Source organism: Carettochelys insculpta, chromosome 2, assembly GCF_033958435.1.
Source record: "Carettochelys insculpta isolate YL-2023 chromosome 2, ASM3395843v1, whole genome shotgun sequence".
In the NCBI taxonomy this organism is placed as follows: domain Eukaryota; kingdom Metazoa; phylum Chordata; order Testudines; family Carettochelyidae; genus Carettochelys; species Carettochelys insculpta.
In genome coordinates, this window is record NC_134138.1 from 124,090,884 (window position 1) to 124,115,303 (window position 24,420).

General features: G+C 43.3%; 2 protein-coding genes across 3 annotated transcripts in view; both read left to right on the plus strand.

Moving 5' to 3' along the window:
* Positions 1-2,787: 2,787 nt before the first annotated feature.
* Positions 2,788-6,127, plus strand: LOC142008279 (uncharacterized). Its single transcript, XM_074985461.1, is given in 3 exon segments — positions 2,788-4,210; positions 4,507-4,644; positions 6,039-6,127. Coding segments are annotated over 3 exon segments (1,650 nt in total).
* Positions 6,128-10,431: 4,304 nt separating this feature from the next.
* MAK (male germ cell associated kinase) overlaps positions 10,432-24,420 on the plus strand; it is a 67,020-nt gene continuing 53,031 nt past the window's right edge. For both annotated transcript variants that reach the window (XM_074985913.1, XM_074985915.1), the window contains exons 1-2: positions 10,432-10,546; positions 19,329-19,672. In XM_074985913.1, the coding sequence (XP_074842014.1) occupies positions 19,572-19,672 (101 nt within the window). In that variant the 5' untranslated portion in view covers positions 10,432-10,546; positions 19,329-19,571. The remainder of the gene's footprint in view (positions 10,547-19,328; positions 19,673-24,420) is intronic.

Below are 24,420 nucleotides of genomic sequence, written 5' to 3' on the forward strand. Positions count from 1 at the left end.
AACACTCTCAGCTATCTCTGAGACACCACTGACTTCCTGAGGAAATTACAAAACATCAGAAAAGTTCCTGACAACACCATCCTTGCCACCATGGATATAGCAGCTCCGTACCCTAATACTCCACACGCAGACGGATTACAAGCAATCAGGAATATCATCCCTGATGTCACCACAGCCAATCTGGTGTCTGACCTCTGTAACTTTGTTCTCACCCACAATTTTTTCTGATTTGGAGACAATTTATACCTCCAGATTAGTGGAACTGCCATGGGCACCCCCATGGCCCCACAATATGCTAATATATTCATGGCTGACCTGGAACAACGATTCCTCACCTCTCATCCCCTATTATCCCTCACCTACTTACGATACATTGATGACATCTTTATGATTTGGACCCATGGTGTAGAGACTCTAGAAGAATTCCACAGAGACTTTAATAATCTGTACCCCATCATCAACTTATGTCTTGACTACTCTACACAAGAGATACATTTCCTGGACACTACAGTACAAATCAAGGATGGCCTGATTGGTAGCCCACTCTACCAGAAATCCACTGATTGCTATACTTACCTACACGCTTCAAGCTTCCATCCTGCTCACACAACACGATCCATCTCTTACAGTCAAGCCCTTAGGCACAATCACATCTGTTCTGATCGTACTGACAGTGACTAAAAACTACAAGATCTCTACCAAACATTCATAAACCTGAATTATGCACTGGGAGAAGTTAACCCCCCCCCCCACCCAGAAAAAACAAAACAAAACAAATCAACAGGGCCAGACAAATACCCAGAAACTAACTACTCTCAGACAGGCCCAAAAAAGCCAAGAACAGACCATCACTGGTTATTGACTACAGCCCCTCAACTCAAACCACTGCAACACATTATTGAAGACCTACAACCTACCCTTAATCAGGAGGCCACACTCCACAAGGCCCTAGGTGACAGGCCTGTTCTCTCCTACAGACAACCTCCCAACCTTATGAGGATTCTCACCAACAACCACAGTCTATACTACAGGAACACCAGTCCTGCAACTTTTCCTTGCAACAAGGCCCGCTGCCAACTTTGTCCACGTATCTGTTCTGGGGATACCATCACCGGACCTAACCAGGTTAGTCACAGAATCACGGGCACATTCTCATGTTCCTCAACTAACATCATATATGCCATCATGTGCCAACCATGCCCAGATGCTTTGTATATTGGACAGACTTCAAATTCTCTTAGACAAAGAATTAATGGGCACAAAACAGACATAAAAACGCTCTTGATTCACAAACCTATCCATCAACACTTTAATGGAGTGGGCCATTCTGATAATGACCTGAAAGTCTGTGTTTTACTGAAAAGGAACTTTAACAGCCGTTTAGAAAGAGAGGCTGTTGAATGCTCTTTTATATTCAAATTCGACACATTAACATGTGGTTTGAACTGGGATGGCAATTATCTGGCTCATTATAAGGACTCTTTTACACACTCTGCTTTATCTAATTCTTGACTTCCCCCTCTCCTTTTGCCCCTCTGCCCTCTGATTTGCTGACCTCGATGATAATTTTTTCTGATTTGTCAACCTTGATTACTATTTTGGTTCTCTGTACCTTAAATATTGAGTCTGTCCTGGTAAGGCTATGATCTGAAGAGGTGGGTCTGTCCCACGAAAGCTCATCACCTAATAAATTATTTTGTTAGTCTTTAAAGTGTCCCTGGACTGCTTTTTTGTTTAGTTAGTATATAGACTAGCACAGCTATCTCTCTGTTAATATTTTAACAGTGATATTTTGTCTAAATATGCCCCAGGTGGCATCTAAACCAGGGAAAAAGTGACCCAGGTGTGTAGAGCTATTTTTAGAAAAAATCAGTTGCATCAAAAGTTACAAGACAAGTTGAGGGAAAAAGAGTTTTAAACAAAGCTTTAAAGACGTAACTGAAGCAACATGGGGAGCACCATTTTATTATTAATAACAAAGTCAAGGCTGGGGCTGTGGAGAAGTTTAACATAACTTTAAAATCAAAGATATGGAGGGATTTTACTACCTGAACCATCACATAAGTATCTAAGGATGCCCTATCAGTGTGACATAAGATAATGCACTGAGCACGTTCAAAACTGGCAACAGGGATAGTTTTAGAACAAGGTGCCATGAGTGACTTTTAAGAAAGGGGATCACACAAGGGCATCTAAAACAAAGGGGAGTTTTGAAAAGGAATATCAACAAATCTTTACTATTTAACCTGTCTGGGGTTTTATTATGAGGACAGAGGCCTGTGTATGCATTTAAAGATTATGGAGAAGAGGAAGCCTGGGAGTCTTTTTTTCCTCAAAAATTACAAAAAGTAAACACTAACAAGGACCACATTTATAGGATAGAAAAGGTTCCAGCAAAAAAAGGACAGAGAAGGGAAAAAAAAAATTATTTATGTGAAATGGAAAGGCAGGCCTGAAAAAATGAACAGTTGGGTTAAGTGTCCCACGTTCAAGACATCTAGTGAAGGAAAGTATGACAGAAGGGAGTTTTTTTGTTACCTTACACCTAGCAATGCCTTGGTGGAAGTTCTCTCTCTAAATTCTAGTTCCAGAACAGCTATCATCTCCCTACTGGCAATTAACTCCTCCATTGCCGGTCCTAAGCCCAGATGAAAAAGGAGGAAGGTTGGGTGTCGGGTTACCAACTCAATCCTGTAAAACCTACCAATTGCTACAGAAACAACAAGTGCAACCAAACAAAATAAACAAAAATTAATTCAGCGCAAAGGTATCAACTCTTTTTTTATGATGGTGCTGGATGAAAGCCAAAAGGAAGTTCAGTACCCGATGCAGAGCTCAATTTTAAGTGCCAAAACCACAACAAAAATTGGAACATGGAATGTAAGGACCTTAAACCAATGTGGAAAGCTAGCACAATTACTCTGTGAATTTGACAGTTATCGAATGGACATCTTAGACACTAGCAAGATGAGATGGACAGGAAGTAATAGGCTAGTTAGTGATGGGAAAACCATTCCTTATTCAGGGAACGATAGTCAGCATATACAAGGCGTAGGCCTGATATTAAGTAAGGAAGCATCACGGGCAGTGGCTGGATGGAAGCCAGTGAATGAACATATTATCACAGTGAGATTCAAGTCAAGGCATGCGAAAACTACAATCATCCAAGTGTATGCACCAACCGAGGACTCTGACGATGCTGAAAAAGACATGTTTTACGATCTGTTACAAGACATCATCAGTGATGTTCCCAATCATGACATCACGTTACTCATAGGTGATACGAACGCATGAATAGATAACAGAAGACAGGGATGGGAACATGTGATTGGCCCGTACGGATCGTCAACGCAAACGAGTGACAATGGAGAGTGCTTACTACTATTCCGTAGCATGAACAACTTGTGCAGTGGAAACACCTATTTCACACACAAGAATATCCACAAGAAAACATGGCGGTCGTCTGATGGTATCACTAACAATGAAATAGACTATTTCTGCAGCAGCAAACGATCGCGACCAGCTCTACTAGATGTGAGAGTATACCATGGAGCTGATGTTGGGTCAGACCACCATCTTTTGATGGCATCGCTCTGTCTTAGCCTTAAAAGAAAACAAGAATGGCAAACAGCTCCGCCCTATGCAGTTGAAAAGTTAAGAGACCAAGCCATAGCTGAACAGTACAAACTTAAACTTAGAAACTGATTTCAACAAATGCAACGTGAAACTTCACTTGAAGACCAGTGGATGCAGTTCAAAAGAGCAGTGACTGAGATCGCAGAAGAGATGATTGGTCGAAGGAGAGGCACACAAAAAGAATGCTGGATACAGGACAGGACCTGGCAGTTGATTGATGAACGTGAGGTTGCGAAGAGGCAAAGAGATCAGGCAAAGCTGCCAGGTGAGAAAGTGGAAGCTATGGTGAAGTACCAGTTGTTGGATCGTAGCGTCAAGAAAAGCTGTCATGCTGACAAGAAAGAATGGTTAGAATGTAAAGGTGCTGAAGCACAAGACATAGCGAAGAAATGTGACACCAAGACACTATACCGGATTGTCCAGGAGTTAACAGGAGCAAGAAGCAATAGCAACGCTCCCATCAAAGACAAGAATGGGAAGATCTTACTCAGTAAAGAAGAACAAGATGCATGCTGGGTAGAACACTTCAAAGAAACACTGAACCAACCAAACCCAGCTGCAACCTATGACTTCAGTAACTTCAATCTCCCTGACGAGCTGGAAGTAGACCTAGACATGATCACGACTGAGGAAACACACAGAGCGATAAAGACACTAAAGAACAACAAGGCTGCTGGCCTAGACCAAATTGCAGCTGAACTATTGAAGTATGGTGGAAACTCCGTGGTGCAGGAACTGAAAGGGCTGTTGAATGAATGTTGGAGTGTGTCCCAGGCGAGTGGAGGAAGGGAATGATTGTCAAGTTACCAAAGAAGGTAAATGTCACTGATTGTAACAATTGGAGAGTTATCACACTCCTTTCTGTCCCAGGTAAGGTCTTCTGCATTGTCCTACTCAGGAGGTTGCAGAGTGTGGTGGATAAAACACTGCGTGAAGAGCAAGCCGGATTTCGCTGCGGACGATCATGTAGTGAACAGATCTTCACGTTGCGCAACATCATCAAACAGAGTATCGAGTTCCAACGGCCGCTGTTAATTAACTACATCGACTTTAAAAAGGCGTTAGACAGTGTTCATAGAGAATCATTATGGAACATAGTGCGAACATATGGCATCCCACAACACTACATCAACATCTTCCGAAATCTTTATCTGAATTCTAGTTGCGGCGTGAGGACCGATAATGGGATGACAGATTTCTTCAACATCGACTCCGGAGTGCATCAAGGGTGCGTCCTGTCTCCATTCTTGTTCCTTCTGGCGGTGGACTTCATCATGAGAAAGGCAATGAGCAACGCACATCTAGTTATCTCATGGAAAGATCAGCGTCGACTCACAGATCTGGACTTTGCAGACGATATTGCACTGCTAGCAGAAACAAACGAATGCTTGCAAGGCATGACGACAAATTTGGAAGCAGAAGCTGGCAAAATTGGGCTGAGGATAAATAGTGATAAAACAAAGTTGATGCAGGTTGGGAACACTCAGACAAACACACCACTAGTGGTCGGACACCAACTCATAGAAGAAGTACAGCGGTTCACCTATCTTGGCAGCACTCTAACGACAGAGGTGTCAAGGCACATGTTAATTGCAGAATTGGTAAGGCGTCAGCAGTGTTCCAAAGACTGCGCCCAATTTGGTCTGCACCAACAATCGACACTGCAACAAAAGTTCGACTGTATAACACCATCGTCATGCCAGTCGTCATTTATGCTAGCAAAACGTGGAAAATAATGTCAAGAGTAGCACGCAAGCTCAATGTATTCCACCAGCATTGCTTACGAAAGATCCTGGGTGTCACCTAACACGATCGCGTTACCAATGAGGAGATACTACAACGATGCGGGTCACGGGCACTGCAGGATATCGTGACAGAGCGCAGAGTGCGGTTTGCTGGATACATTCTGCGTCTGCCAGATCAACTGCACCCAAAGACTGCAATGAGATGGATACCGGCAGAGGGAAGAAGGAAGAGAGGCGGGCCACTCAAGACCTGGCACACCACATTTAAGGAAGACATTAAACATTGGTATATCATGGGAGGAGGTGGAATTATTTGCAGCTGACCGAAATTGCTGGCGAGCACCTGTTGCTCAATGTGTCCAGATGCACAAGCGGACCTAAGTCTAAGTCTAATCACTGGGGTAAGATGCCTTGCTCTTCATGTGTACAGTAACACTCTCTTGATGCTTCATTTTAGTTGTTTCTCTAAAACCCTCTCTCCCTAACAAACAGCTTCTTTCATAACCCCTCCTTCAACGTAACCAATTTATTTCATTTTTTCCTCTTCTTTAATTTTTTACTCTTTTTAAACATTTTTCGTAACCAACTTTTCTCCTTAGCCAAGATTTCTTTACTTTCATAACCCACTCTCTTAACCATCTCTTTTACTCCCCACAGTGAATGCTGAAGAATTGAGTGCGTTCAGCAACTCATATGATTGGGCACTTGCTTCACGAAACTTAAACCTACAATATATTTTGCGGTAAAATTACTGGCTATGACCACACTACAGCAATCCTTCAAAAGAAGTTCTTCTGGAAGATCTCTTCAGAAAAATCTTCTTTCAAAAGAGCACGTCCACACACAAAAAAGCGGATCGAAAAAATAGATCCACTCTTTCAATAAAGAATGTCCACGAAGTCCCTGCTATTTCAAAAGAACAGAGGAGGGATTGAAAAATCCAGTGCCATGAGGACTGCTCGTTTGAAAGAAGGGTCTGCGAAGCATCTACACATGATTTTTTTTTTTAAAGAATCTTTCAAAAGAAGGTGTTCTTCCTGATCTGGGAGCAGAAGAAGGCTTCCGGAAGAAGACCCGCATTCTTTTGATTTCTGATCAAAAGAGTGCATTTTGTGTGTAGAAGCTCCATGTGTTCTTTTGAAAAAGGGCTGAATTTTCTGAAAGAACTTGCTAGTATAGACGCAGACTCCATGCCTATAAAACACAATCCTGTGCTGTATTCCTCTATGACTTTTCCTCAATATGTTCAAACCAAAAACCATTCATAAAAGTAACAGAGAAGGAGCCGTGCTAGTCTATACACTGTGAAAACAAAAAAGCAGTCAAGTAGCACTTTAAAGACTAACAAAATAATTATTAGGTGAGCTTTTGTGGGACAGATCCACTTCTTCAGACAAATGAAGAAAGCTCACCTAATAAATTATTTTGTTAGTCTGTAAAGAGCTACATGGCAAGAATAGATACATTGTACAGTAGAAATGGAATTCTACACCTCCCAGTGGCTAGAGCCATACACTGCAATAGGCAAGAAAGGCAAAAGCTTCAAACCTTTGGTAATGGCAGCTGAAAACTTTTAAAAGTATTACTGAGGATGAGGATCAGTCTTGCAAACATGCGTATTTGCAATGTAAATCATGTGAATAATCCCAGTTACCTACCTTGACTTCTGTAGGATGAGACCCCAAACGTATATGGTGAATTAAAACAAATTGCCTGCAAGTAAATATCTAAATACGTAATTTACACCTCCAGACATTTAACAAATTGAGGCCGTGATGATGCATACTTTATGTGAAATATTAATACACATATGGGTCACAAGTAGAGACCCCAAGCAAAATAATCTAGTGCTCTCTGCCCAGGATAAGGAACCATGTATTCCTAAATTATTATTCAGATCAAACACTATCTCCCTCAGAGGCCTTGAGCAAAGTCACCCTTGAGGATAAATTCTGACCCTTTGCGTCCATTGCAGGGTTTGGAAAATTGAGATAATTAACCTCAACTGTGTTTTGATGATCAGTTAGTAATAGTACAGGGATATTCAAGAGGCTATTACTACTTTTCATGCATTGTCTTGTGATGTAATGCACTGTACATTTTTTTTTTAAATAGAAAGGTCAGGTAGGGATTATATTACATTCAGATGTGGAACTTGATTTTTTTTAAAGAAGCATCTGTCTCCTACAATGTCTGTATTAATTATAGCTAACTTGTGGTGTTGAAATAACTACACTTTTTTGCATCAGTGTAACTTTTTAAATCTTGTTTTATCACTTCTTGCACTGGGTATCTGTAGCCAACCAGGCTCGGGTTCCCCAGAAACGAGGCTGCACCCAGAAGGCATGTGCTAGATTTGGTTTATTGAAAGCATGTGACGCCCACGGCGGGAGCCCCAGAGACACCGCAGTCACCAGTGGGGGAAGACCCGACGCGCCAGAACTTCGCTCGGGGAGAGGCTCTGTAACAGGCCTCCTAACACTAGCTGATAAAGCTGAACTCATTAACATAAGATTGCCTAAAATTGCCTATGCATTTCTTATCACTATCTCTTGTGGCCTACTGCCAGCTAGCCTTGAAGTTTTGGCAAGCATGCCTTGTTCTGCAGCAGTTCCCATGGCAGTTATTTTGCAGCTTTTCACCTTGCACAGACTGGTCTGTTTAGATTCTCCTGAGGATTCACAGAGGGGTCGGACTGCACTCTCGACCGTTACAAAGTCTTCTCGCACCCTACACTCCTCCCCGTGACCCCTTTGTGAATTCCGAGGCTAGTAGGAATCAAGTGAGGTGGTTGATGCTCTTCTGGCAACACAGCGTGCACCTGTGGAACAGACTTGACAACAGCATATGAGAGCAGTGAAAGCAAAGTTACACAAAAGGGTATAGTTTTGCAAGAGAGCAGGAGTAGCACTGACACCTATAAAGCATGTGTTCATGAGCTGTCCCACGGCCATACTGTGGGGCAGACAAAAGGCAGACGCATTGATGGCAGTTTGTGCCAATGTTACCTATACGTTGGAGCTGTTACTGATATGTGGGCCCCACTTTGAGGCCGTTGCTACAGCAGTCCAGAGGTACCCATGACCCACCCCATTAAGGGGATTGGGGTCTGTACAGTAACAGGGGCAACGCCTGTGACCCACTTAGTGTCCTGCAAAGCCCACACCACTGCTAGGATCTGCTTTTCCAGGATGGTGTACCCACCTTCGGCTCCGCAGAGGGTTCGTGACCAGAAGCCGATGGGCTCTTTTTGCTGGGTTCCTACCTGCTGCCACAGACCCCAGGACGCCACGTTACTGACGGTAGTTACCTCCAGTTTAAACAGTTGGCCCTGCAGCGGTGCAGTGAGGCGGGCGTGTGCCACCACCGCCTCTTTGCAGAGATCAAAGGCTCATTGGTGCTTCTCTGTTCAGTTCCACTGGGTGGCTTTGCACACAAGCTCCTGTTACGACGGTGTTTAGGGCAGCTTGAACAGTTGGTTCATCTGGTTCCAAGATCATAACGTCGTCGATGTAGTGGTACCAGGCCGTTTGGTCAGGAAGGTCCAGACACTCCAGATCAGCCTGCACTAGCTGATGGAAGATCGTCGTGGAGTGCTTAAACCCCTGTGGCAACATGGTAAACATGTACTGCTTTGTTAGCCACGTGAAGGCAAACTGCTCTTGAATCTCAGGAAGAATGTCAATAGAGAAAAACGCATTGGCCAGGTCTATGACGGCATGCCATGGCAAGGCTGCCACGGTGATACGCTCCAGGATGGTAACCATGTCCGGAACTACGGCCGTTAGCTCTGGGGTTACCTTACTGAGTTCCCGATAGTCCACTGTCACATGCCACGATCCATCCGGTTTCTTCACTGGCCAGATGGGGCTCTTGAAGGCGCTCAGCGTGGGGCGAATAATCTCTGCCTGTGGCATTGCAGCAATAGTGTCACTGAAGAAGTGAGTTAACTCACGAAAGCTCATGCTCTAAACTTTTCTGTTAGTCTATAAGGTGCCACAGGACCCTTCGTTGCTCTACAGATCCAGACTAACACGGCTACCCCTCTGATACGCTGCTACCTGTGATTGCCAGCAATACAGTAAGTAAAAGTAGAGTCCCACATGAATGTTTGACTCTGTAAGATGCTGCATCAATCTCTCAAAAATGGCAGATTCACCAGCAGCCTGCAGAATTCTGAAACTGCTTAACTACCAACATAGAAACAGTGGCAACACCTATTAACTGCAGTGGGACTTATTTGTGCTTACTACCTACCTCCCAGCTTCAGACCACTTAAGTTCCCTATTTGAACTCTTCCAGTAGGAGCCCCAGCTCCAGATATAAAAGTATCCCTAACAGACCAAGATGATGGATGAAGATTTCTCCCGAAAGCAGCCAATGATGGAGGAAAGCACCCTAAGTATTGCTTAAGCCCAGATCCACTCAGAAAAGCACTTACATGTGCTTAGCAAACGCTTTCTGGGGTTGGGGGGGAGCGCTCTTATGAATTTCAGTCTGAAAAGCTAAGGCACAGGAACAATCAATATGGGCCTCCCAAGTCTTCTACCTATGTACTTAGGATCCCTAGTCTGAAACTGAAAGCCCCATAGCAGAGCTAGAAGCTTGGCTCTTCACACACACCCTATAAGGGAAAGGAAAGTGTTCCCAGAGGAGGGTTTGCATCTCTCCGCAACTGAGTTCCTGCTCCTTTCATCACAGGCAAAAAAAAAAAAAAAAGGCTAGCCAGGGTGCAACAGCAGCAACATGTCACGTACGCACGTGCACTTCCAAAGAGCACCTGGCCCTCCTGGGGGCTGCACTTCACTCACAAACCAGCTGCAGCTCCAGGACTCCCGCCCGCGCACGTAACCAGCGCCGCGCCAGGGGGCGGAGTTGGACGTTCCCTGTCTTGTCCGCTGTCCCCGCCCCCCGCTGGCCTGCCGCGTCACGTGCTCAGCGCTCTGGCCAAGCAGCGGCGGTGCCGGAAGAGGTGACGGGTTCGCCTCTCCTGAGCCCGCCCCCACGCGTCCTCCCGCCGTCGCCTAGGAGACTTCAAGTCCCACCCCGGCCGCGCCAGGGGAGCTCGCGGCAGGGGAACCGCCGGCCGTTCAAGGTCGGGATGCGCCGCGCGCCGGACTGGCCCGAGGGGGGCGGCCCCGGCAGCAGCGGGCAGGAGCGCGGCGGTGAGTGGCGGAGGCGGAGGCGGGGGGTGCGGGATGAATAAGAAGGGGGAGATGATGGGGGAGAGCTTGGGGGCCATCAGGATGGGAAGGTGCTGGGGGGCGAGGGCAGGGGCGGTGGATGGTGGGAGATATGGGGGGGGTTGGGTCAGGGGATGTTGGGAGGATGCTGGGGATCAGAGGCTGGGGGTGTTGGGGACTAGGGCAGGGGCAGGGGGTGCTGGAGGCTGTGGCAGTGGTGAGGAACTAGGGCAGTGGCTGATGGTGTAGGGGTAGCCAAATGGACATGTCGTCGCCACCTTGGCTTGTTCTTTGTACCAGGAGGAGGTGGGTTGTGAGGCAAATCAGAGGAGAATTTATTCTCCAACTCCAAATACAGGTGTCAGACTGTGCCTCTTCCCCGGTGCAGCTTTTTTGCCTGCTTTGAAAGAGGCGGTATTGTTTGCTCACTTCCTAATGCAGCCTGGAATTGCTAGACTCCAGCTGAGGCTGTTTGACTGAAGGTGAGCCCCTCGCATGTCTGAGACTAGGTCTACACTAGGGGACAAAACTGATGTAAGATGTGCATCTCCAGATGCAGGCATTGCGTAGCTGGAGTGGACGTACTTTGCACTGATTTTCTGCACTGTCCCTACAGTGGGAGGTTGATGGGAGAAATTCTCCCATTGATTTCCCATACTAGGAGTACCGGGATGGATGGTGGCATCCTGAGCATTCATTTTAATGCAGTGCTGCTAGGCGTGCTAAATCAAACCCTGGAAGATCGACTGCCAGTGTGTTGACCTGGCAGTAAGTGTAGACAGCCTATGGGTCAGGCTTGATATGCCTTGTTTGCAATATGCAGGGAGAGCATCCCCAGTTAGGGGGAGTGTGACATTAGCCCTAAAATTAAGGTCACCTCTTCCTAATGGATATGATGAGTCTTGAGATTCCAGTCACTATCTTGGCCACCACTCAGCCAAGGAAGCTTCTGCAACTCCTCAGTGTTGCAGCCAACTCCTGTAAAAATAAACATACACAGGAAAAAAAAATCAAAGCAAGGATAACCCCCAACATCTCTAAGACTGCAATCCTTCATCTCAGACAAAACCCCATTCATTGCCAGCTGTTAAGGTCATTTAGTGGGAATTCAGTCTTAGTAATTACTGTAAAGTCTAAAAAGGATGATGATAATATCTGCAAACCAGCCTTGTACTGTTTGTGAAGGGGCTTGATTCTCCACTTTCTTACTGCACTTTATACCATAGAATTACTCCTGCTTTTAGAGTATGTGACAGGAGAATTTGGGTCATGTTCTAATTCTGTTCAGATAAGATACAACACATTGGGAGCCCAATTCTGCTCTCAAAAGGGTAGGTCCAAGCCCTGATAATGGTGAATTGATCAGTATTCATGAGATGAGCCAGATTTTTATCTGTGAGAACTAAGATAAAACTTCTCAAGAAATCTTGAGTTTCACCTCTTGAGTAAATGAGAGTTGTGACCTCATTTTCAAGATGAGCATGCACCTTAATTTTAAAGGGGAAAATGTGTGTTATCCTGACAATTTTAATTAAATCTGTGTGCCAAACCTTTTTAAAAAGTAAATTAATCTCATTATGTATATGAATAAATATTTACTATGGGACAGAGTTTACTTATGCTGGTAAGGAGTTACTCTCATGGGTACGCCAGTAGATGAATAAGGCTGCTAGAATTGAGCCTTAAATGCTCTATATTGCTCCCTTATAACGGGGTGAGCAACCTTTATATATCAGGCCCCACTTTTCACCCCTATGGTTAGTAGCGTGCCCCCACCCGCCGCTGTGTATTGTAACCAAAACTGATGGAAATTTCAGTTATGTTCATAGAGGAAAAAAAAACCCTTTCGGTGTGCGTAAGAAAATTATGTAGAATGTAAAAACTTTGTTAACCGGTCTATAAATGTGAATACACATACATAAAAACAGTAACATATTTCAAAATTTTTAATGAGATGGATGAGCCTGAGACCCAGCAGCTGATCATGCTGTGCCCACCCTTATCAAATTTCACACCCCTCGTGAGGGGGCCTGTCCCCCTCTTTGCTCACCTTGCCTTATGAGATTCAACAGTTTGTATAAGGGGTTAACAGACTGGCTCAGGAGATGTATGTACACATCTTAGAACTCGGTTATTATCCATTTAAATCATATTTTATACTAAATAAATGTCTTCCAGGGCCACAATCTGTTTTCAAATTGTTTCATTTTTGTTTTAAAAAGTATTCCTAGTGTTCTATTAATAAAACACTGTTTATCTGAAGGGACCATTTAGGACGTCCGGCTGCCTTACTCATCTTGAGTCGTGCTTTGCTCTATGCGTAAACCAAATTATTTCAATAATCAGTGTAAATAGGATTGGAAAAATTTGTTCTGTTTTATTTATCGGCATGGAAGCTCCTTAGTATTTTTTAGTCTGCTTGTAATTTACTATATTTTATAGTTTGGGTCGCTTGTCTTTTCTTGAATGGAATTTGAATATGTTCCTTGGAAATGCATTATAAATGTGCTTCAAGGACTTTGGTGATTTGCTGTTTCCCACTGTATATTTTAAAATTACAAATAGATATCTTAAAATCAATGATAGCATTATTGACTCTTAATATTGCTTAAATAAAATAAGATGCTGGTAATGCTACAAATTTAAAAATGTAGCTTTGAAGCTGCTCAGATTCTGCAAGTATAGGCAGACTACCACGGTCTTGCCAAGCTATTGCGGTTTGACCTCCATTTGTCCTCTGTTTTAATCCTTCTTTAATCTTATATGAAGAGATTATTGGCAGTGTTGTGTCACTATGAATAAGAAACAATCTGTTGTTTACCTTAGGCTTTCTCCTTTTAAATAGGGTATTTATTTCAGAGTGCTGTGTAAGTTTCAGGACATGAGGTGGCAAAGAAGAATGTATGTGCCCTAATCTTGCTAAACTACCAGCAAAACTCTCATTGTTTTCAGAGGGGTGGGGATAGAAACATCTGAAGCTACTTGAATACTATTTTGCTAGTCTTTAAAGTGCTACTTGACTGCTTTTTGTTCTGAAGCTATGTGATTGACTAGAATCTGCCTGATTCTACTGTTCTTATACTACCCAATCTCTTGTTTTGATTCCATAGGGGAGACAGGATTACGCTTCAAACTTGCAAAAATAGACATTTGCACAAGAGGAAGAATGAGTTCAGCTAGTTTAGCATGTGCACCATTTATTTTTGTTTAATGCACATCTGACATAGTAACAATTTAAATTGATCACCAACATTTTAAGTGACAAATAGGGATTACTTGGATCTCTATTTTCCCTTTGCATAGCGGGAAGCCCAATAGGCAGCATACAATCTGTGTCTATATTATGTTAATTGTTTTGACAAATGTGCATACTGTGATGCTGTGGTTATTATGTAAATCATTATAACATTTTTATTGCAGTTCTCAATTAATTGTGTTGTATATACAGTAAGTGCAATGGTTTTGTATGCAGTTGGGGCTTGATACTTTGAGGGGTTGAACACTCGCATCTAATCTTATTCTAAAGTTAGTCTGGTGGTACAGGTGCTCAGTATCACATCCTAGATTATCTGTATTTGAGAAGTATGTTGTCTATAATGTAGAGTTCAAATTTACAACTTTTTGTTTACATTTTAAAATGCAGTTTACACTCCATAACACACTAATGGCTGAAATGGTATTCTTACATCTGAATATGGTGGGATGGTTAGCATCATTTGGCTTCCACTTCTTGCATCTGACAGTATGGGCAGAATTAATGAATGAGTGCACCAGTAAGAGTACCCTCATGGTAAACTGGATAGTCAACTTTAAAACAAAACCAAAACGTTTGTATCTGAATTGTTTCATCTAGCTAAGATTGCCATAAGAAAGAGATACTAGAAAGAAATATTTGTGTTAGAGTTTGTTCGCTATTGGCATTTGACAGCATTTTGCATATAGTCAGTTTTACTGTTTCTTCTGCCTCCTCAGATAGAGCCTGATCCTGCAAAAACAAGTTAATAACAATCCTCCTGCATGAGTCCCAGTATCTTCATGTGTATGGTGGGAGGTAGGGTTCAGTGGTTTGAGCATTGGCCTGCTAAACCCACGGTTGTGAGCTCAGTCCTTGAAGAGGCCATTGAGGAATCTGCAGCAGTTAGATTTAAAGAGAAGGGGATGGGGCTTGGGCCTCCTCATGGGACTGAACTCAATGACCTCCTGAGGTCCCTTCAAGCTCTATGAGATGTGTGCATATGTATTTGCAGGATTACCTGCCAAAGCAGAGTAAATAGATAAACTGGATCTGAATGCTTATCTACACTGGCAAGCTTTGTTGAGGAAAGGTGTGAGTTCTAACCCTGTGCTAGCACCCCCCTTAGCTGCAGGGACAAAGGGGTGGAGACGGGGAGAATAGGAAGTTTCATTGCATTTCAGAGCACTGCTTTCTAATGAGTAAAGATACAGTTTCAAAATGATTGTACACTTTGATTTACTCTTTAACATTGACACTGTTAACACTGAATAGCAGGCCAATCACTGCTGTTCGAGGTGCAGGCAGAATGTGATTTATTGCCCTGCACACTTGCAGCAAAACAGCTCTAACAGCAGACTTTTCTACCCCAAAGTAATCTGTAAGTGACTGGTAGCAATGAGGAGTCATCTGTTTCCACACAGCAAGTGACATGCCCTTTTCTACTGAGACTGTAGCTGTCATTCCGGTATTCTTGGTCTGTAGTTCAGGGCCAGCTCATCACACAGCTCCAGGAAGGTTCTGTCTCCACTGGTCTTCATCCTACTCTTGCATAATGATGCAATTCCACCAATCCGTGCTGGCTTCTCTTGCCCAGAAGCAACCGTCTACCCTGTACAGCTCTCTTTGATTGCCAAATGGAATGACAGGTTGCCACTGTCCATATCATGCATACTGCCAAGCGCTTCTGAGTCCTCTGTCAGTAACTTCAGGATGATCTCTGCTGCCATGTGCCTAGTCCTAAAGACAGTTAACAGAGCCTGTGGGAGGAGTGTGGGATTCATTCTTTCTTGCTGCAGTTGCTGGAATGCATGGGAGAGAATGACATTTGGAAAAAGGGTGCAAAAGCACACTGGAAACCCCTGAACAAAGTGGTGCCTGACAGGATGTTTTACATGGTCCCAGGATGCCCCATGCTCTTTTCCAAGGTCCCACAACACCAAGTGGCGTCGCCAGGCACTGTGGGATACATAGCCATGGTGCATTACTCTCACTGTCAACAGGGGAACCTAGATGTGGACAGAATCTGGTGATATAGACAGTGAGTGCAAACACGCTTTAGCGACTTCTGCATGTCAACATTAGTTTCCTTGACAATACTCAGTATTCAAGACATACTCTTAATTAGGAAACAGACCTTGGTACCTGCACAGAGCCTCATGGAAGTTTCAAGGTTTTAATTTCCCGTCTTTGACTCAGCTACAAGGGAGAAGAAACTTCCTTTGGGAAGAGAGGGGATAAAAATGAATAGATGACCATAAACAGCTGAAAGAAATTTTTAATTTCAGTCTTTCTTAGCCAAAATATGGAGATTCATGGCAACTGCAACATTGAATTGATGTAAATTATAGCAAAGTATGTAGATTGAAACAAAATTGTGGGGAAAATGAAAATCTTGAAATATATTTTTCAGGATGGATTCAGAAGAGGATCTTAGGTACCATTCTTGCATCACTGTGTTGGTTGTGCCCCTCTTTAATCTAAAGATTAGGGTACACATTAAGTAGGAAGCCCAGGTATGAATCCTGTTTCTGGAACAGGGACTTCATTCTAGGCCCTCCTACTCCTCACGTGATTGTCATAACCTCTGAACTATAAGTTATTTTGTGGTGGTTAACTTTTATGTAAAATATTTGAACTGTAAGAGGGCGAGAGAGAAAGTAGGAATGACTTCATAGTCTAATACTTAGGACACTCACCAGGGGCAGGAGACACACTGAAGTTTCAGTCTCTGCTGGAAAGAGTACTTAATTGTTCATACAAAGTGGAACAGCTTCAAAAGGAGTGAATGAGAGAGACCCGTCCCAGAACAGCAAATACTTTGGTACTTAGGTCACTCACCTAGGATGTGGGAGACCTGGCTTGAAGTTCCTTTTGAAGAAAGATGGTTCAAACTTATGTCTCCCACATTCCAGCTGAATGCCCTAGTCATGGGGCTAACATGTAAAAAAGAGACCTGGAATACCATTGCCAGCTCCTCATTCTTGGCTTTGTGTCACAATAAGTGGACAAGACATTCTCATGTAACTGTACTGGTGTTAACTATACACCATACCCAAAAGAAGTGGCCTGGAAAGAAGTGTGGTCAAAGCACATGACTTAGATTGAGGGTTCCAAGTCTGGATCTAGATCTGGCTCCAAATTTCCCCATAATTCTGAGTTTTATTGTTTAGATGCAGCCTATTGTTGAGGTAGGGACCCATCATGATGTTCAGGTACACCATATGAAGTTGTCCAAAGTTTCTCCTTATTAAGATTCTGGTTCAGGTTTATAGGTAGTAGGACACATAAACACAAACTTACTTATAGAAGATCATTTACCAGTATGTAGAGTTCTGTGTGAGATTTTCAAAGCTAAGTGACTTGGGCACCAAAGCCTATTTAAATTAATCCCATTCTGTATTGGTTATTAATGCATACTAGAAGATTTATCTGGCATTGCTCAGGTATTGAACTCAATTTTGGGTTTTTGTTTTTTTTTTTGGAAGATAAAATGAAAATATTTCAAGTATTTAAATTGTTGCTCTGGGATGTGGTTGGGGTTGAGGAGTTCAGTCTTCAGGCTGCCCCCAGGAAGAAAGGACTATCCCACACTATATAACTGCTGCAGCTTGGGCTCATATGAGAAGTGCTTCACTGTGCTCTAGTGGGCACAGCTGCGGGAGGGGTGAATGTCCCCCATTTTGGGCAGATTCAGGTTCATCTGCCCACTCTGCTCCCTAGTTGGAGTGAGGAATCCAGCAAACTATGCACTTTTCCCTCACTTCCTGATGAAGGGGAACAACCAGCAATGTTCTCATATGACCTGGGGGAAGGCTTCCTTAAGTGGGAGGCTTGGGTCTGGGGCAGTTGTGGACAGGAAGAGGGCATGCCCCGTACCAGCCCATTTCACCTGCCCGGTGATTCCCTGTTTTTTGTGTGTAGTTTTATGAGAAGCAGTTCCGTTCAAGGCACATCTCATTTTCTTGGCACAGCCAAACCCTTATCTTGCTTTAAGTTATGATAAAAGGAAGCTGTATACCAAATTTGGTGGTCCTACCTCTTACTGTTTATGAAGAGTTCTTGAACAAATAGACTAACTCCTTCTCAAATATATAGTAGTTTAATTAATATATACAGGTTGACCCTCTGTAGGCTGGCACCCAGAATCTAACCAGTGCTGAACGAGAGAATTTGCCCAGCTATGGAAGGTAAAAGTTATCGAGCATATTACCAACACTGCCACTCCTTACTGGGCTTTTAGAAGGCATTATGGGTAAACTAGAGCTAAATAACAGCACAGAACACTGAGAGCCAGGACTGGTGGCTTTAAACAAATTTTATGGGACTATGGGAAACTTGGCCCCACCCATAGTATGAGAACATATGGCTAATTAAAATCATGCTGGAACACAGGGGTTGCCAGACTCAAGGGTGCTGGATAAGAGAGGGTCAACCTGTATTTCGTATAGCTTCTTAAGCGAAGAATAAGTGTGAAAGTTTGCAGGATTGGGGCCTAAAATTGCGTACTTCAGGTGGCATTGTAAGGCAGCAGGTTGAAGATTTGGAGTCTTTAATTTTTTTGCCTAGTTAAAATTCCCACAGTAACTTACTTCCTCTCCTAAATCTCCTGGATGGTGGTGGTGTGCACTGATAAACGATTACATCATTTCACCATGCAGGTAGCTGCATTACAGCAAAATGATTAGTTTATGCTCTTTGGGGCCAAATTGGTTGAGGACCAGGTCACAGGGAATAAACCGCAACTTCTGGGTGGGGCATCTGCTGCTGGCAGCTTGACAGCCCGTGCACAATTCTTTGCTGATGACCAGGGTGCCACTGAATGGTAGGACATGTTACTGTTCTTATAAGGAGGCTGTGTTTCAAGTAAGTACCTCCTCAGACAGAAATATATGCTAGCCAGCTGCAGAGTTGGGCACATCTCCTAAACAGTAAAGCACACACTTTAATACCATCGGCGGGGTCAACAGGGGTACAGTGTGAGGGTGGTGAGCCTCAGATGGAAGGGTCAAGGCCAAGGGCAGTCAGCCCTTAGCTCTGCTTAGACCACAGCACTGCCCTCCGCTCTGCCCTCAGCATCCCACACAGAGCAGCAGAGTCATGCTCCCAGAGTGTTTCAAATGGGGGCTCCTGGATACTGCTGCCACTTGCTCCTGGCACAGCGATGGCAGCTAGCAGGTCTGAGTCCCTTTGAAATGCCAGGTCCCTAAGCAGTGGTCCCCTTTGCCCCTCTTGTTGGTGGTCCTGAATGCTGCGTTCATGCTGGATAGTTAGCTACTGGTGAGAATTCTCACATTTTACAGGAAAAGCTACATGGGTATAGGAAGTTGCCTAATGCTTGTAGAACATTATTCAATTTAGATCTGCATCTTTATTTTGTATGGTAAAATACCAGGCCATTCTGATGTGTTCCATTACCCAGAGAAAACGTTAATATAAGAGGGTATTAATGTGTTATATATGAATATTGTGTTTTTCCTGGAGTACATTAATGTTAAAATTTACCTTTTTTCACCTGTGTTTTCTTTAAAGGTTGTATGTAATAATGGCTGCATTATTCCCTTCCTGGTTAGTTTATTTCTGGATCTTACAGTGGCTATAATCTTGGAGGAGGAGAAGAAAACAAAATGCCTTAATAAATTATGGTAAACAACCAAATGATATAGCAACATTCTGGAAAAACAAAAATTTGTCTCAAAAATTGAAAGTAGGAGTCCTCTATTAAAAGGATACATACAGAGTTTTCAAGGCTTTCAGCAATCCTGGTCTTACAAAATGAACCGGTATACAACCATGAAACAACTTGGTGATGGCACCTATGGCAGTGTCCTCATGGGAAAGAGCAATGAGTCAGGCGAGCTTGTGGCTATCAAAAGGTATGTGAGTGAGTAAACATACTCTTAAATAGTTAAGATTGTAACACTCTTATGCTATGCTATGTATGTGCCAGAAAATACTTAAGACAATTTTTCAAGTAAACCAACATCTTTTTTTTTTTTTTTTAAAAAAATAGTGTGTTCTTGTGGATATCTGATTTGATGACCTTCACCCATATTTTCAGCTGTTGTAAAACACTGTGATTCCATGGAAGTCAATTCAGTTACACTAGCCCACCAGATATTCTGAACAAAACCTGAATGTGATTTAAAAATCAAACATGTTTTTTCTCTTGAAGTAACTTTAGAAGGAAGTAGTATAAGTGTGATCTTTCATCCAATGAAAAGCCAAAGAGCAGAATTTGGCCTGCAGTTGATAATGTAGGAAAAGTTGCTGGGCCTGTGATTATAACTACAACTCATATACCATAATGCCCTGAATAACAGAGTAACTAAATTTTTGCATATGGTGTAAGTTGGAAATGCTAAAGCATATACAGTATGCTTTTGGGTACCTGTGACATACTTTAAAGTGCCCACCGCATTCTTCTCACATTGACATACTGAATTCCTGTGATGTCTTTGTTCCTCTGGGAAAAACTGAACTGTTTGCTTCAAATGTGGGACTTGTGAGTGTGAGTGAAAGAACTTTTGTTGCCAGCACACCTGTAACTGTGGAACTTTGGACCAGAAATGATGGAAAAAGCCACATGCCTCTGTTAGCCGATGGCCAAGGATGTTTGGTGAGGTGCCAGCTATGCCCGTTTTATACCATCCGTGACTTTAACCGCTAGGACGCACTGTCCCTTCGCGGCGGGCAGCCCGGGCTAGGCTGACGGATGCCCCAAGGTCCTAACCACCCGTGACTTTAACTGCTAGAGCTCAGAGCTCCTTCGCAGTGGGCAGTCAACACTGACTGACAGGTGCCCCAATGGCAGCACTAAGAGCCTTTCCACACCTGTGACTTTAACTGCTAGAGCTCAGAGCTCCTTCGCAGTGGGCAGTCAGGATTGACTGACAGGCGCCCCAAGAGTTTGCCCCGTGGAGGCGGCACAACTCAACGCTAGGCTCTTAGTACTCTCACCTAATGGCCAGGCTTTATAGCCAAAACGGCTGAGGTTCTTTAATTGTGTTGGCTGCTTTACAGTAAACCAGAGAAACAAGTCAGGCTTATGCACAAATGGTTACCAAAATTTATTAAACTAGATTCTAATCATGTGGTTACAAAATTGCTAGTGCCTACTTATTTAAATGTATAGATGTTACACACACAAACAAGTTACAAAGCTGAAGCCACAATCCCAAAGAAAGACAACAAAGTATAGAGCTCTATTTCAAAATATGTGTACACTAAAGATAGGAGATCAGGTGTGGGTGCTTCTTACCCTCCTTGCATCTCTCGATTCCAGCGGTGCCAAGCCAGGATCGGTCACTCAATTCCGCGGAAAGACGAATAAGGGACAAGGCTCAGGGACCCTCTTAGCTGCAGAAGCCTTGGGAGGCTGTCACTTATCTGACCAGCAGATAGATAGTGAAAAGCACTCAAAAATCATGGTGCTGTAGGTCCCATACTTATACCTCTGTACTCGTTTATTCTCTTTCTCCTTTCTTATGCCAAATTGGGGCTGGTCTGTCTGGGCGACGCCAGCTCTCGCAAGAGTAGTTTACACTTGCAAGGGAGAGAAACAATAAGTTTCGACTACTGGACATTCTTTTATTAGGGTAAATATTTTCCCACCTAGGATGTGGGTGTGTGTGCATCACGTTATTTAGTAGGGGCTAAGAGCCATGTCTGTCACAGCTCCTCTGTCTGCTGTGAGCCTAATCGTTGTATATGTTCCCAGAGGCACATTGTAGCAGCACACCTGTGCTTCTCACAGCTTCAAAGGCTGTGCTGGAATTTATGTTAAGTGCCCTGTTGTTTTGGCTCCCTTGTGTTCCCAGCAATGCTGGTCTGAGAGGGGGCTGGCTGTCTGGCTACAGCCTCCAGACTGAAATGGAAAATTTTCTTCTTAAACATGGTCTTCCAACAGAAAGTATCTTAACTACTATGAAACAGATACATTACCTGTTAAGTGGCAGTTGGATAGAAAGAAACAAAGATCTTTATACACGTGCTAAAATCTGTAAGTCTTTTTAATGATAAACAATGTGTAACTACCTACTAAAGTCAGTAAATAAGTAAGTTAACAGTTTGGTTTTAAATCTCTTATTAAAATCATTAGCCTCTGGTCACTCCTTAATCTTAAATTCTTATGCTGAAGTTCAGACTCTATCAGTTTTCTTTTGTGTAGAAGGGCTGCAAAAGCAACTTTCTTGTCGGCTTGTGACTCCATATAGAGCCTTTGCGGCAAATTATGCTTGTTAGGGCTGGGGAGTTCACTTTCTAACTTCTGTAACTCAGCAATCCATGCAAGATATAGGGCATTTGGTCCAGGGAGCATATGAAAACAGTTACTATTCCCACTGGCCCCAGGTTCTGTGCTGTCATGGCTGCTCTGTGGCTTGCAGTTGCAGAGGAATGCCCCAGAGCATGTTTCAACACGTGTCCTGATGAATAGGGTTTAATCTATATGCATAATAAACATAAATTACCTTAAACTGACCCATCATAGAACAAGAAGTCTCTTTTATTTCTAAGGGCTTAAATTTGTTGTGCAAGAATGCAGTCTGATGACATTAATTTTGCTTTCATTACTTGAACTTTAAAAATTGTCGAACAGATGCACTTCGTCTCATTAGATACTGTAGTAGATAATTGTAAGCTCTATATTATCATCTGTTTGCTACACAATCGGGTGTCTACACTACTACCTTCCTTCGAAGGAAGGATGGTAATTAAGGTGTTGGGAGTTTACTAATGAAGTGCTGCCGTGCAGAGGCAGCACTTCATTAAGCAAATTCCCTCCCATGGCAACTTCCAAGTTTTAAACTTCAAAGTACCAGCACATATCTAGCCATGGCTCACCTGCTGGTACTTCGAAGTTTAAAACTTGGAAGTTGCCGCAGGGGGGAATTTGCTTAATGAAGTGCTGCCTGTGCACGGCAGCACTTCATTAGTAAACTCCCAACACCCTAATTACCATCCTTCCTTCAAAGGAAGGTGGCAGTGTAGACAAGCCCAATCCACTCTTAAGCAATCTACGTTTGTTATCGGAGAATCTAATAAATGTAACTCTAAGGTTTTCTTGGCTCTTCTAACAAAGATCAACAGCAAAACAATTGAGTTGGTTTCTTTCACAAGTTGCTTCAATAGAATCCTTACACTTTAGAGTTACAGCTCTCTTCGTTCCCTCTTTTGGGGTACAGCTACACTAGCGAGTTTTGTTGACCAAATTTGGCACTTCCATTGACAACCTTCTGCCTCTCCCAGATGAGGAAGAGTACCTTTTGTTGACTGATTCAGTTGACAAAAGAGCCGTGTGGATGCTCTGGGGGCCTTCTCTTGACAGACAGGGCATCCAGGACACGGGGCAGCCCTGTCTGCTGTGCTTCTGTTTGGCTGTTTTGTCGAGAGAGTGGCTGGACTGGCCGCTCTGTTGACAGTGGATTGCCCTTTCGATCCACTTTAGTGTATGGCCGCACTTTGTCAACAGACCTTTTGTTGGAAAACCTCTTCCAACAGAAATGTCTGTCGCCAGATGCTTCTAGTGTAGCTGTAGTCCTGGAATTGGGCTCTGCTTTCAAAGGCTTGGTAACTGGATGGATGCAAACAATATGCATTTTAATACAGTTAAATGTAAAGAGATACATCTAGGAACAAAGAATATACACTGTACCAATAGGATGAGGTCTCTCTCCTGGGAAGCAGTGTCTGTGAAAAAACATGCGGTCTGTGATGGATAATGAGCTGAATATGAGCTCTCAATGTGCTGCTGTGATGAACTAATGTGATCCTTGGATGCATAAACAGAAGAATCTCAGGTAGGAGTCGGAAAGTTATTTTAACTCTGTCTTTTGTACTGTGTCCATTTCTGGTGTCTGCAATTCAAGAAGGTTATTGATAAATTGGAATGGGCTCAGAGAAGAGCCAGGAAAATGATTAAAGGCCTTTTAGTGATAGAGCTCTTTAAATCTGTCTGTTTAGCTTAACAAAGGGAAGATTCAGTGACTTGACTGCAGCCTGTAAGAACCTACATAGGTAACAAATATTTAGTAATAGACTCTGCAGTCTAACAAAAGAACGTATAATACAGTCTAATGGTTGGAAACTGAAGTAAAACAAATTCAGACTGAAGGTAACACATACATTTTTAAAAGTAAGAGTAACTCATCATTTGGATCAGTTTACCCAGGGTTTTGCTAGATTCCTCATCATTTGCAAATTTTAAGTCAAAATTGGAAGTGTTTCCAAATGGTCATAGGCATGCCCACCAATGGAGGTGGTGGGGAGGGAAAGGGGGCAGCTGCCACGTGACCTGGTGATTTAAAAGGACCTCGAGTTTCCAGCTGCTTCTACCTCTGTATCAGCAATGGCAGCCGCCAGAGCCCCAGGTCTAGCTAGAATAGTGTATTGAAAATGGACTGTCTACCCTACTGTAGATCTAGCCTATGTGACCTCCTCTACTTCAGATTCCCAGGCCCATGTTTTTTTCACTTTGTCATGCTGCATCCCAGTGGATTAAGGACATACTTGTGATTACATGGGTGGGAAATGCCTGCTGATGTTTATAGAACTCTTGGGGATACTTTGTCTTTATGGCTAGTTACTTTACAAAAGCTTGGTAGTGGTTAAATATCATACATTG